Genomic DNA, 14,064 nt, shown 5'->3' on the forward strand with positions numbered 1-14,064 from the left:
GTACAAGTATAGTAACATGCAAACTGCATGTTTCCTCCCCTGCCTTCCTTAAATAAACAAATAAAATAAATTTAGCGAAAGTGCATTTTCGACTTTCGCTATAATGTGTTGTCGGAAACACAGTTCGACAAACTGTGTTTTAGATAATTTAAATAGGACCCATATATATCAAGATTATAAAGTGTTTCTGTATATATATATATATATATATATATATATATATATATATATATATATATATATATATATATATTTAATTTTCAGTTTGATTACCGGGGAAGTCCACTGGGCCAGAATGTGCCCATTTTCAGTGGAGGCCCGGGGAGAAAAGCTCCATAAGCAACACGAATATAAAAAGGTTACATAATGCAAAGGTAAAATACATATATAAATTCGTACAGTTAGGAACAGCAAATGCTTAAATTGTACATTATAAACACAATTAAAGACAATAGATAACACAGTTTACAGGTATTTACATTCAGAGCAATAAGTTTCAACTGTGTGAAAAATAAGCATCTGAGGTTACTTGATATTTACAATATTTAGATACTTGGAGTCAAGAGCGAGAGCTTGATTAATCTGAGGATGCTAGCTTGGGTTTGTTTTAGGAGAATAGAAAATAAAGTTGTAGGGAAGCATGTAGCAAGGAGTATAGAGAGATCAAAGGGGAAATTTCTTAGAATTTATGTAGGGTGAAAGCAGGAACATTCATGTTTAGTAGACAGCTATGAGAAAAGTTGGGTCTTGAAGGATTCACAGTTAGGTATAGTCCTAAGTGAAGGAGGAAAAGAGTTCCATTTTTTGCCTAGAGAGAAAGAGAGAAGGAGTTGGCCTGCAGGATGTTTGGGTTTGTGGATAGAGATTAAATTTTTGTGTTCAGATCTCAGAGATCTGATTGGGATGTATGGGGGAAGGATGTTTGTTAAGGCTGGGCATTTCTCTGGAGAGAATATTAATTTGTGAGCGGTGGTTAGATGGAGATATTCTAGGTGGTTAGAGAGTTCCAGCCAGTTCAGAGATTGTAGGGTAAGGCAGTGGTGAGTAGAGGTTTTGGATTTAGTTGCGAATTTAGAGATCTTATTATAGCAAATTTCGAGTTTAGAGGTGTTGGAAGAAGACAGGTTAGTTAGAAGAGGGGCTCCATATAGTAAAGAAGGAAGGAGGTAGGTAGTTGCTATAGTATGCCTGGAGGAGTTGGAGAGAAAGCGGTTATTCCTATAGAGCATACCTAGCTTTTAGTGTGTTTTCTTCATGTTTTGTTGTATGTGGATATCAAATTTAAGGTGTTCGTCTATGGTAATGCCACGGAGTTTTGCAGAAGGGACCACTTCTATAGCAGTGTTGTTTTGGCTTAGGACTTTGAAAGCATTTTTGTCAAGAGAGAAAGCCCTGGAGGGAGGGAAAAGAAGTATTTTAGATTTATTAGAGTTGAGAGAGAGATGGTTGTGGTGCATCCAGTTCTCAGTAGTGGAAAAAGCTATCTGGGTTTTAGTCAATAGTTCAGGAAGGTTAGAGGCGGCACAGACTAAGGTAGAGTTATCAGCGTATTGGATAACTGTTGTGTCAGGGATGACAGTGTGAAGGTTATTTATGAAGATGTTGAAAAGCATAGGTCCGAGGATGGACCCCTGGGGAACACCAGTGGGTGTTGGCAAGAAAGAGGAGGTAGAGTTCTTCCATCTGACAGCTTGAGATGTGTCTGATAGGTAGCTGGAGAACCAGGATAGGGTGTCAGGGGAGAGATGAAAGAGAAGGTGCTTGTGGGAGATGGTGTTGAAAGCTTTTGAAAGATCTAGCAGTACTGTGGATACTAGTAATCCGGAATCCCAGGCTCGATTTACTGTGTCTAAGAAGGATAGTAAGGCAGTAATGGTGCTACGGCCAGGGCGGAAACCATGCTGGATGGGTGTTATAAGGTGGTTCTGAGTTAAGAAAGGCATAAGTTGGTGGTGGACACATTTTTCTAGAATTTTTGATATTGGCGAGAGTAGGGCAATTGGGCGGAAGTTGGAGATATTGGTGTTTTTGCCTAGAGGCAGAATGAAGGCAGATCGCCAAAGTTTGGGTACATATGACTCTTTTAAAGATCTGTTAATTAGGATGCTGATAGGGAGAGTGATACCTTCAGCAGCAGATTTGAGGAAGGAGGAGGGTATGTTGTCAGGGGCATTTGAGCATGGCTTTAGTTTGGATAGGAGTCTTTTTACGAAAGTAGTTGAGACAGATTTGAGCTGGAAATAAAGAGGACAGTTATGAGGGTTGTTAGGAGAAGAGGAAAGAGAGTTGGATGGATTATTGTCTGGAAAAGATTTGGTTAGATTAGCTATGTTTTATATATATATATATATATATATATATATATATATATATATATATATATATACTTTTAATACATTTTTAGTGAAAGTTTTTTTTAGTGTAATGCACTTTTAAATTTTAATTAACGTAACAAATTGGTTTATTGGCTACAGCCATGGATATATGGGTTGGGTTGTATTAGTTGATTTTATCTGAAGAAGTCCCGTATACAGAGGGATGAAAGCGCTTAACTGATTTTATTGTTTGGATTTACTGATTTTACAGTTCGCAATAAAAAGTGTTCTTGGTGTACTGCAGCTGGCATGCCATCTTTTTGGTTACTTAGTTCTGAGTTGACAGTAGTAGTTTATAGTACCTCAGCTGCCTATGTACTTCCAGTGTCTGAGGATCTGAATAAAACACTGGGGGATTTAAATCCTGATTCAAGGAAAACTCTGAAACAACTATAGGCACAAAAGAGGGATTTGTTCTTAATGTAAACCTACCTCTATGGAAGATGAGATAGGGTTCACCTATCATGAGAGGTTGCAACTCAGATACTCTTCTGTAGATGTAAGAGGAATAAGAAGTACAATTTTCCATGTGATGATCCTTAAATCAGCCTGATGGGCCGATTCAAAGGGAGACATAGTTAACTTTTCTGGCACAAAGTTAAGATACGGGGAACGGTCCATGTACTTTCTAGGTGGTCTAAGATGCAAAACTCCCTTCAGAAACTGTTTTACCAAAAACAGAGATGAAAAGGAAGGATCTATGAGCAGACATGGTCAAATGTCTGCTAGATAAACCTTGAAAGAGGAATAAGAAAGGTCAGAGGAAAGTAACTCATACAAATATTTAAGAACCAATAGTACATAATCCCTGACAGGCACCAACTAGAACATTTTTTCTACTTGTCAGTATAAGATTTACTAGTCTTCCAGGCCTCCTCTGGTACCCACTATATATCTTCATGAAAGACGTGCATAAAAGGTATTAAAAAGCTGAATCATCAAGACAGATTGTTGAAGCTGATTGAGACTGGGGTATATCAAACTCCCCTTGTCTTGTGTGAGTTGGTCCAATCTGTGAGGAAGCTTATGGTAACTGCCTTAGCCAATTCCAAAAAAAGGAGAACCAGTGCTGTCTTGGACAAACTGGAGTCAGCACAATGATTTTTGAAAAGTAAAGCGTGGAAATACATAAAGGAACATTACTAACCACAGGAAGGATAATCCTGGTGCAGAATGGTTTATTTGTCTATTTTGAGGTATTCCGCATGTCTGGATCAATTTCTGGAAGACCACTCTTAACTTCCATGGCTTCCTGACTTGGTTTCTGAGGAGAAAAAGGAAGATCTGTATTTAATGCCATTTGCTGTCTCACCTGTACAGTTGGTTTTTGACAAAGCCAAAATTTGAAACTGAAATTCCGGAGGATGAAGATGTTGAGTCCGTGTGTTTTTTTACAAACCATTGAATTTATCTCATGTGCTCATGTGAAACCTGGTGAAAGGGATCATAAGGATCACAGAAGCCATGAACCCTAGGAACCCGAGATATTCTCTTGCAGAAGTCTAAGAATGATTGAAGAAGCTCAGGAAAGTTTCCAGGTAAAATTTAATCTTCTGTGAAAGAAAGAAAGAAAGTCCTTTTGCCAAAAGGTATCTAGAAGGAAGCCTGGAAACATAATCCTGTGTGATGGAGTCCAAGATCCCTCAGACTGGTAAGTACAAAACTAATCAAAATAACAACATTAAAAGAAAAATAAAAAAATACAGACCTAAACAAATAAAAAGGGAAAAAACTAATCTGGGGATATTGATCTTGGAATCAGTCCTTTTCATTTTTTTAATTAGCTGAGGTGCTTTAACAGCAGGTCAAAATCAATCTGATGTAAGGTAAGAATGTAGATAAGAATAGTCAAGGATTGTCTGCACCTACTTTGGCTTGTTCATCTTGAACCATCACTTGCAAGGATCTAAGCTGGACTGATCTATCACCTGAAGAACACAGGTGTTTTTCTCTTGACTTCAGATTGCTAAGAAGAAACAAAACCCATGTTAAGGACTCTTGACAGCTGGTAAAATACTCTGCAAAGGCATAAGTCTCTGTAAAGATAAGTAAGTTGTCCAAATAAGGAAATATGTGAATGCCATACAGTATGCAATGAGCTATCATTGGAGCTAGACACTACATAAACTCCCTTGGAGCTGTAGATAACCCAAAGAATGGTGCAGAGAACTGATAATGTGACACAGACACAGATAATCGGGGAAATGTCCTGAAGCCTGGGGTTATGGAAATGTGATAATAAGCATCCTTTAAATCTAATATTGCCATGAACGTCAAAGGAGGAATGAGAAGTAACAGACTCTGAAAAAGGCCAGCATTCTGAATTGTGAACTTAAACATACAGATTTAAAAAAGGAAAGATCTGGAAATGGCATCATAAAAGCTCTTTCTTTGAAACTAGTAACATTTTGGAGTAGAAACCTTTGACCTATGATCGAAAGGCACTGGCTCTATGACTTCTAGGGAGAACAAGTGCTGAAGAACCTGAAGAAACAACTCTGTTTAGTTCAGAAGATAGAGAGTTATTCCCTTGAAAGGAAGTGTTCATATCCAATGTCAACTGTAGCCCTCCTAAAACCATTTTATCACCCAATTGTCTAATACAATCTATTGCCAAACTGGAATTTAGAGTCTAAGTTTCTGGGACAGATTTGGAGAGATAAGGGTAGGAGAGGAGGGGAGGGGGGATAGAATTCTGGTACAGTCATTATGAAGTATTAGACCCTTTTTTGGAAAAGATCCCCATTTCTTGCTGTTCTCCTCCTATCATCTCTTTTTTGCCTCATGTCTACCTGGAGGTGGCAGGGATTGCTTGTTTTGCTTATTAAAGGGAGTAAAGGACTTGGGAGATTTGTATTGGAGGACTTCAAAAATCTTAGACTCCCTGAATTAGTTTCATGCACATTCTTTAAAGCATGCTTAGATACTTGGAAAAGATGAGAAATAATAGGATTTTTAAAGGAGCTAGCTTTTGAGGCAAATGATGCAGAGTAAAAGTGTCTACATAACTCAGAATAAACTTTAACATATGTGCCTGGTAGTTAAGACTTCTGTATGGTAAAGTGGAAGAAGAGAACAATTCTGTTACCAGATTTGTCCAATACCTTACCTTCTTTATCCACATGGAAGGATTGTACTGACCAAATGTCTGTTTCAAGCTGGAGAAGAGACTAAATGACAGCTGGGTATAATCTAAGAAAAGAAACCAGGAATTTGTTATCTTGAGGTACTTTAAAAAAATCTATCTGCCTTTTTGGAGACTGAACGTTAGAAGTCTGAATTCTTACAGGCAGTACTAAACATATGCACCAAGGCTTGGGATTCTGCAAGAGAAGTCCTGTTTCTGTTAATGTTAGAATCCTATAGCAAACTTTGTGAATTTCTTTACTGATATTGCCCTCAGGTAAGGATTTCTCAGTGCTTAAAACAATTGCTTGGCTAAGCTAAGAAAGTCATCTTTATGAACACACACCATGTCTTCAGGTAAACAATGTCTAACCTGTTGTTTCGTCTTTACTGGTATCGTCCTAGAAAAAGACTGGTTAGAAGTTGGCACTTAGACCATATCAAGAGGTCTCTTACCCCAGCTGCCCTGAGAAGCAACTTATGGAGTGTCTCTGAAAACCAAATAAAATAGTTCTCCCATGCCTTTATCAGATACTGGAACAGTTGCAGGGGAAATGGCTTACTCTAAGTTCATGGTGGCTGAAGGGACTACATCAGAAGAACCTGGAAAAGCAAGTAAGTGATTTGAGGAATAATGGTCGCCCACTACAGGGTCACCCACTAATGGCTGATACAGTGTCTGAGCCTGTGGTGGCAGGAAAGGTACTTTACTGTGTTTTTTTTTTCTTTTTCTTTAGTTTCAGTGGGAGAACAGCAGAACTAGAGTAATTATCCACACTGCAGACAAGGAAGAATTTGCTGGTAAGTGCTGCTGGAACAAGCTGTATAGAAAGTAAGCTCTCAGACAACTCTTCACAAACAGCAGACACAATTACATTTCTCAGCATAGTCCACTCTTCACTGTAAAAGCATTATGCAGAATACAAAAATTCCTGTCAGAAAAAAGTACTCTATTCAAAAGTGCACAAACAGAAAATATAGCAGGTAAGTTGTCATGAAGTGTACACAAGAATTAACACATTTACAAAAGTTTTCTGCCCAGCAGAAACACTTCCTGATCCTTAACTGTACAGAAATAATTAATAGCTTTCACAAGGAAAACATAGTTATCACTAAAAATTGACTGCAAATCTGAAGGCAGAGGCCCTGACAGGAAACTTTTCACATTTTGAAAAAAAAAATCTGGTTTCTTAAAGGGGAAATACTGCTTTTGGTCATAAAATAAAATAAAGAAATATTTTCTTAAAATGGAAATACTTTCTGTGTGGAAAGGTTCCTTTGTGGAACCTAGCTGCCAGAAATGAAGCTCGAAGCTAATTGCTGCTTCTGAGAATCCTCAAAGCTGTACCCTCCTGAGGCAGCAAGAAACTGAGTCTTTTCATTTTTTGATTCCTGACTGCTGATCTCCCTTCAAGGGGGCAGCCAATCAGCAATCAGAGTACAGGCATGGGAGGTAGCCAGAGCTTTGTGAAGCTAACCTGCTGTTGTATCTTAGGCATGATATGATATAGCCCATATAGCCAAAAGGCTACTGGCGCAGTGAGAATGATGAACATTCTTCTTTATCTAAGAAAGAAGAAAACAACTTCTGTCCTCCAACCTTAAAGCTTTCTGGAAATGTATTAAAGAATTGGCATATTTTATTAAAAGTTCTCATGTACACAATCCTCCTACTACCAACAAGAAAGACAAGCAACTGGAAGAAGTTCCAAAAAGTATATCCATAGTTTATTTAAATTTGTTTACCAGGGTAGATCTCTGATCCCAATGGACCAATGTTAGTCTTAGCCTGGAAGCACATAAATTATAATATAGTAAAGATAGTAGTAGTTGAATACATTCAAACAGGAAATGTAATATAATTCATTAATACACTTAAAAGGGCTGTATAAAACAAATTACTGCACAACAAAAGAGTACCAGATATTTCAAGATCTACAGTGGATATAAACAGTTTAGACACCCCTGTTAGAATGCAAGGGTTTTGTGATATAAGAAAAATGAGACCACAATAAATCATTTCAAAACTTTTCCCACCTTTTATGTGACCTATAATCTGTACAATTCAATTGAAAAACAAACAAATCTGTTAGGGGAAAAATATAAAAAACAAAAAAAGTACACTACGCTGGTTGCATAAATATACACACTCTTAAACTAATACTTTGTTGTGTGTGCACACCCTTAAACTAATACTTTGTTGAAGCATCTTTTGATTTAATTACAGCGTTCAGTCTTCTTGAGTAGGAGTCTATCAACATGGCACATCTTGACTTGGCAATATTTGCCCACTCTTCCTTGCAAAAGTGCTCCAAATCTGTCAGATTGCAAGGGAATCTCTTGTGCACAACCCTCTTCAGGTCACCCCCATAGATTTTCTATTGGATTTATGTCTAGGCTCAGGCTGGGCCATTCCAAAACTTTAATTTACATCTGCTGAAGCCATTCTTTTGTTGATTTGGATATATGCTTGGAGTCATTGTCACGTTGAAAGGTGAAATTCCTCTTCATCTTCATCTTTCTAGCAGATGCCTGAAGGTTTTGGGTGAAAAGTGACTGGTATTTGGAACTATTCATAATTCCCTCCACCTTGACTAAAGCCCCGGTTTCAGCTGAAGAAAAGCAACTGCAAAACATGATACTGACACCACCATGCTTCACTGTGGGGATAATGTTCCTTTGGTGATGCGAACTGTTGTTTTTGCGCCAAACTTACTTTTTGGAATTGTGGCTAAAGGTTCAACCTTGGTCTCATCAGACCATAACATATTTTCCCACATGCCTTTGAGACATGATGTATTGTTATGCAAATTTTAGCCGGACCTGGATGTTTTTCTGTATAAGAAAATGCTTCCGTCTTGCAACCCTACCCCATAGTTCAGACATATGCAGAATATGGGAGATTGTTGTCACGTATAGTACACATCCAGTAATTGCCAGAAATTCCTGCAGCTCCTTCAGTGTTGCTGTAGGTCTCTTTGCAGCCTCCTTGACCAGTTTTCGTCCGGTCTTTTCATCAGTTTTAGAGGAACGTCCAGTTCTTTACAACGTCACTGTTGTCCCATATTTTCTCCAGTTTTTGATGACTGTCTTCACTGTGTTTCATGGTATATCCAATGATGTATAAATTTTCTTGTACCCTTCTCCTGACTGACACCTTTCAACAATGAGATCCCTTTGATGCTTTGTAAGCTCTATGTGAACCATGGCTTTTGCTGTAGCAGGCAACTGACTAAATATCAAGAAAATCCTACTAGGACAGCTGAACTTTATCTGGGGTTAATCAGTCTCTTTAATTGATGGCAGGTGTGTACCCAAGAAGACTGAATGCTGTAATTAAATCAAAAGGTGCTTCAACAAAGTATTAGTTTAAGGGTGTGCACAAACAACAAAATATTAGTTTAAGGGTGTACATACTTATGCAACCAGCTTATTGTACGTTTTTGATTTTTTATATTTTTCCCCTAACAGATTTGTTTGTTTTTCAATTGAATTGTACAGGTTATAGGTCACACTAAAGGTGGGAAAAGTTTTGAAATTATTTATTGTGGTCTAATTTTTTTATCACAAAAATCTGGCATTTTAACAGGGGTGTGTAAACTTTTTATATCCACTGTATACAATAATATACATTGTGTACAAAAAATAATATGTTTTTATTAATGGGATGAAGGGAGATGTAACATATAAGGCTGTATAACTTGGGTGAGCTAGAGGATAAAGGTAAGAGAAGATGATAAACGAGTTAAAGTAATAGCCTACTGATAGCTGAATGTTAACTATGAGAATAAAGTGTAAGCAATGAAGGTGTTATGTTACATGTCCTGAATGATGGCATTTGCATTTAGAATGGTGTGAAAGTTAGGCTTTCAGCTTAGCCTGGAATGATGAGTAAGAGTTGACTTTTCTGAGATGAGAAGGTAGAGATTCACTTAGTTTTGGGGTGAATAACCAACATCCCCATAGACCAGAAAGACCATCATCCTACTCCATATAGCGCCTCTTAAATTCTTCCTCTTCCTCTATCTCCCATCACATTTATAATCCACACAAATCTCACCTATTTGCCCTTCATTGTACGTTTGATCTATCACTGCAGAGCTGTAACATTAGCAGATGTAGTAATAACACTTATGCAACAAAACTAACTCTAAACCACAACCAGTTCATCATTCAGTTCTCCATTTTGATGCCCCTTATATCTCAAAAGATCTGAAAATTATCTTTAACTTTCCACTCTCTCATTAATTTCCCCACCTCAATTTACAAATACCTTAATACTCTCTGTTATGAAGGCTCCCACAGCTTTTCCTACAGGCCTATATCAATTCTCTAACCGTTAACTAAATTGCAAGAAAAGTTTCTTTATTATCAAATGTAGTACCATAATAGACAGTCAAAATGGGTTTAGACATGGTCACAATACTCTTATGGACATTATATCTCCTTACTGACAAAAATCTACACTTCTATGCAAAGGATTAATTTAGCAAGTATTATCTTAATAGACCTGAAAAAAAGTTTTCAAAAGTGGCAGTCACAATAACATTATGGATAATTCCAAACCCTCAGCTTCACCACTCCCACTTTTACCTGGTTCTCCAACTTTCTTTATCCATGGACATTTTCTATCACTTGTCCATCTAACCCTATGGTCATGAGGACCTTGAACTTTGCCTGTGTTGTGTCCTAGCCTTTTCACTTTTTTCGTTTATTATATCAACTTTTTCTCTCCAGCCTTCAAGCATCACCATCTATTTCATTGTATACCTCTTCTTCTAGTTTCCCCTCTTTGTAAAGCTACAACTAGTCTGATTTTAAACAAATCTGTGATTGGCTAAATAAGAATAAACTCTGTCTAAATATCATCAAAATAGCTATCATGTTCTTTTGTGCAAATCTCAGTAGTCTCAATTCTGTTCATTTATTCATCTACACCCCTGACATGACATCTATCCAACAAGTAAACCAACACAAATATCTGGCTTTTCTGCTAGGTCCCCACATGAACCTTTAAAAACCACACAGGTACTATATGTATGTATGTAATAAAATATCCAACCAGCTTAAAGCCTCCTAACTATTTTAATAATTTGACTTATTATTTCAGTGCAGTCCTTGTTAGCTATGTTAAAATATTACTATAGCAAGGTTACTGTATGCATTTTTGATATTAGACTGAAATCTTTGCATATGGACATTATGATGTCAGCATACAAAAATAGAAAACTAACTTGAAATACAAATTATTTGGCTTAATTACCTTGAGAAATAAGTATAAATTTCTACCTGATTATGTATGAAGAAAACTCATCTAGTCTCAATTCCAGCTGTTTAGCTTCTTCTTCCAGAATTAGTATGGCTTCCTCTGCAGATGCACTATGATATTCTGGAGCCTCTGGTAAGTTTATAGGGGGAAGGTCTGGCACCAGATTTAACAACAGATTTACCAGCAAGTGAAGCATCATAGTATGAAGATGGGTTACCTACAAAGAAATCAAGAAAAAAATTATACGAGTGAAAGCTGACCAGAGAATATTTTCAATGATTTCTTTAATGGAAGCTTTCTGAAAAATATTCTGTGAAGCAGTTTAAACTCTTGCTATCATAACTGTTATTACTACATCTGCTAATGTTGAAAATGCTATGTTAATAAATAAGCCAAGTAACAAAATGGGTCCAGTTAAAATTCTTAGCTTATTTCCAAAAGAAAAATGAACTCTACTGTCAGTATGTCCTTTACAATATTTGTTTCTGAGCAGCTGGTCAATATAAATTTTTCAAGAAAACTAAAAACAGTTATTGTGGTTTCTGTTCATAAGGCAGTGATCTATCAGTATTAAACTACTAATCAATAAGCTTAAAGATCAGTAAACAAAAAGATTGAAATTATGTGACACTAGTTTGGTTTATATGACAAATAATACCAGTTGAATTTCTTTGGCAGTGTACACTTTAACGATATCTGCCCCCAGCCCTAAAATTGCAAATGCTCCATCATCCTGTTCCTCCAGTCACAATACTAAGGTATCCATACAATGTTCAGACCTCTTTTTGGCTAGCCATATCTGAATCTGCTTTTTCAAAACTTACCATTACCACTTGGAATGCTCTTATCTTGGCTACTAGACCACTACCCACACAGCCATATTCATCTTTTATATTGGCCATATTTTCTCATTATTTTGATTCCACAAAGTGCAACAGTCTTAACTCATGCTCTCAGTGTACTCAGTAACTACTCTGAATGAAAAAAAAATTCTATTTGTTTAATATGTCTTTCTTGTGAAACACTCCTATCAAATTTCATGTCACAATTCTACTGAAAGGATACCTACAAGTGGCAACCTTAATAAGAATTCTTCTCTACATATATAAGGCCTTATTCATAAATTATTAATACACTATTTCTTTTTCATATGTGCAGCCTTAGTATATCTATTTTTCTCTGTAAGCAAATATATATCAACCAAAAGCAGTGCCTTGTATCCTTGCGGTGCATACAAACAAAAAAAATGAATAAAAACATCACTGAAAATTTATTTTGAGGAGAGAAAAATGTGGCTTTTTAAAACACAACATAGACATTTTAATGAAAATGAGTAAGTATTTTCATCTCAACTATCATCACTAGGGACTGAGACTTCATCAGACTGAAACCACTATATAAACTATAATATCCTTACAAAACCCACAAAAATATGAGTGTTCCACTTGTCACGAACTAACATTCATAAATTAAAAGGTATGCACTCACCATACTAGGCATCTGTGTTGTCCATTTTCATTCTTCCTCAATGAATAGGTTACTGATATGATCCTCGTATCTGACTCAGCTGCATACTTAAGACTTTGGATCCAACTCTCGAGATCCTCCCTCTACCCATAATGTCCTAGTCCATCCTCAATACCTCAGATCGACTTTGTTGCTATAAGATCCTAATAAATTAGATAAAGAAAGGAGGTAGCTCAAAGAATAGGGTTCAAATCCAGAACTATAAGTTCCAATAATTAGTTCAACAGGTTCCTACAGAAAATTTTAGAAAGGGGGATGGAAGTGGGGAAGAATGAAAATAGACAACAGAGATGAGAAAGAACTGCTGAGCCAAAGGCAGCTCTGCTTCTAGCTATTACATCTATAATGAGTAACAAAGGTATGAACATTGAACCATGTAGCTAATGCATAAATATCAAGAGAAGTTCTTGACCAAAAAGCAGATGCACTGGTCATGGATCTGAGTGGGCTTTAAGCAGTCTTGATAATGAAATGCCTTGTTGAGAATAGATTGAAGAAATGCAATCCGTTATCGATTTAGCCAGTGTAACTTTAGAAACTGGATAACCCAGTTGATTTGATGAAAAGGATACAAATACCTGATTTTCTAATTTGTTTTTTTCTATGTAGATAAAACCATAATTGCCTGTGCTGATTCGATGAAAAGGATGCAAATAGCTGATCAGATTTTCTGATTTTTTTTTCTATGTAGATAAAACCATAACTGCCTGTGCAACTCCATAAGATGTAGCATGTATTCTACTTTGTTTAAAAAATTTGGAAGGAAAACCAGTAAATGAATTGATTGGTTAATGTTAGATTCAGAAGCCACTTTGGGTAAAAAGGAAGAGTTTGTATGTAAAGTTACTCTGTCTTTATGGAAAATAATGGAACAAGTCTTTGAAGAAACAGCCTGGAGTTCAGAAATTCTTTTTGTAGAAGTGATAGCTACTAGCTCTTTTCCATGACAGGAATTTTAAATTCTTTTTTGCTGAAGGTTCAAAGGGTTTCTGAGTCAGATCTTGTAGCACCGCAATCAGATCCTACGGAGGCGAAGGATCCTTTATTGCAGGTCTAAGGAGAAAGGTGCCTTTCAGAAAGGTTTTACATAACTTGGAAGAAGCCAAAGAATAAATTTTGTCTCCTATATGAAAACAGTTGCCAATTGTAGTTTAATTGCAGAAAAACTAGACCCTTATTTGAAAAGTGTAACCAGAAAGTCAAGGACAGCAGAGACTGAGGCAGAAAAGGGGTCAACATTATTTCTCAATGCCAACAAGGAAAATTTTTTCCTCTTGCTCTTGAGAAGGTGGAGTCTTTTAGCAAGGATAATAAAACAGTACGTACTGGGGAAAAAACCTTGGGCTGTCTGGCTATTACTGGAATTGGAGAAACCATGCAGTTAGTTTGTGGGCTGGGATACTAGCATGATTCATCCCTGATGGGTGTGATAGGAGATCTGGAGTTGGGTCCAGTATTCAGGGAAGATAAAGAAGATGAGATCAAAGGAAGGGAAATCACACCTGTTGAGGTCAGTAGGGGGCAATGAGGATGACTGAGCTCTTTAACTAGATTGCTTTCTGTAGAAATCTGGAGAGCAAAGAAAGTGCAGGCTAAGCGTAAAGGAGACCTGATGGCCAAACATGGGCTAGAGCATCTCTCAGTGACTCTCCATGAGGGGGCATCAGGACAAAATGGTTGCAGCACAGTTGACCACAGAGACAGAAAATTTCCTCTGCCACTGATTATTTGAGACCACTTGTGAGGCACCAAAATGGACATGCTTAG

General features: G+C 37.0%; 1 protein-coding gene across 1 annotated transcript in view; it reads right to left on the reverse strand.

Annotated features, from left to right (window-relative positions):
• Nucleotides 1–14,064, reverse strand: part of AXDND1 (axonemal dynein light chain domain containing 1) — a 2,684,234-nt gene that overhangs the window by 613,681 nt on the left and 2,056,489 nt on the right. The window contains exon 19 of the mRNA XM_044085955.1: nucleotides 10,791–10,987. Coding sequence (XP_043941890.1) covers nucleotides 10,791–10,987 — 197 coding nt within the window. The remainder of the gene's footprint in view (nucleotides 1–10,790; nucleotides 10,988–14,064) is intronic.

This window comes from Protopterus annectens, chromosome 10.part0, assembly GCF_019279795.1.
Source record: "Protopterus annectens isolate FY-2018-M chromosome 10.part0, PAN1.0, whole genome shotgun sequence".
Taxonomy (NCBI): domain Eukaryota; kingdom Metazoa; phylum Chordata; order Ceratodontiformes; family Protopteridae; genus Protopterus; species Protopterus annectens.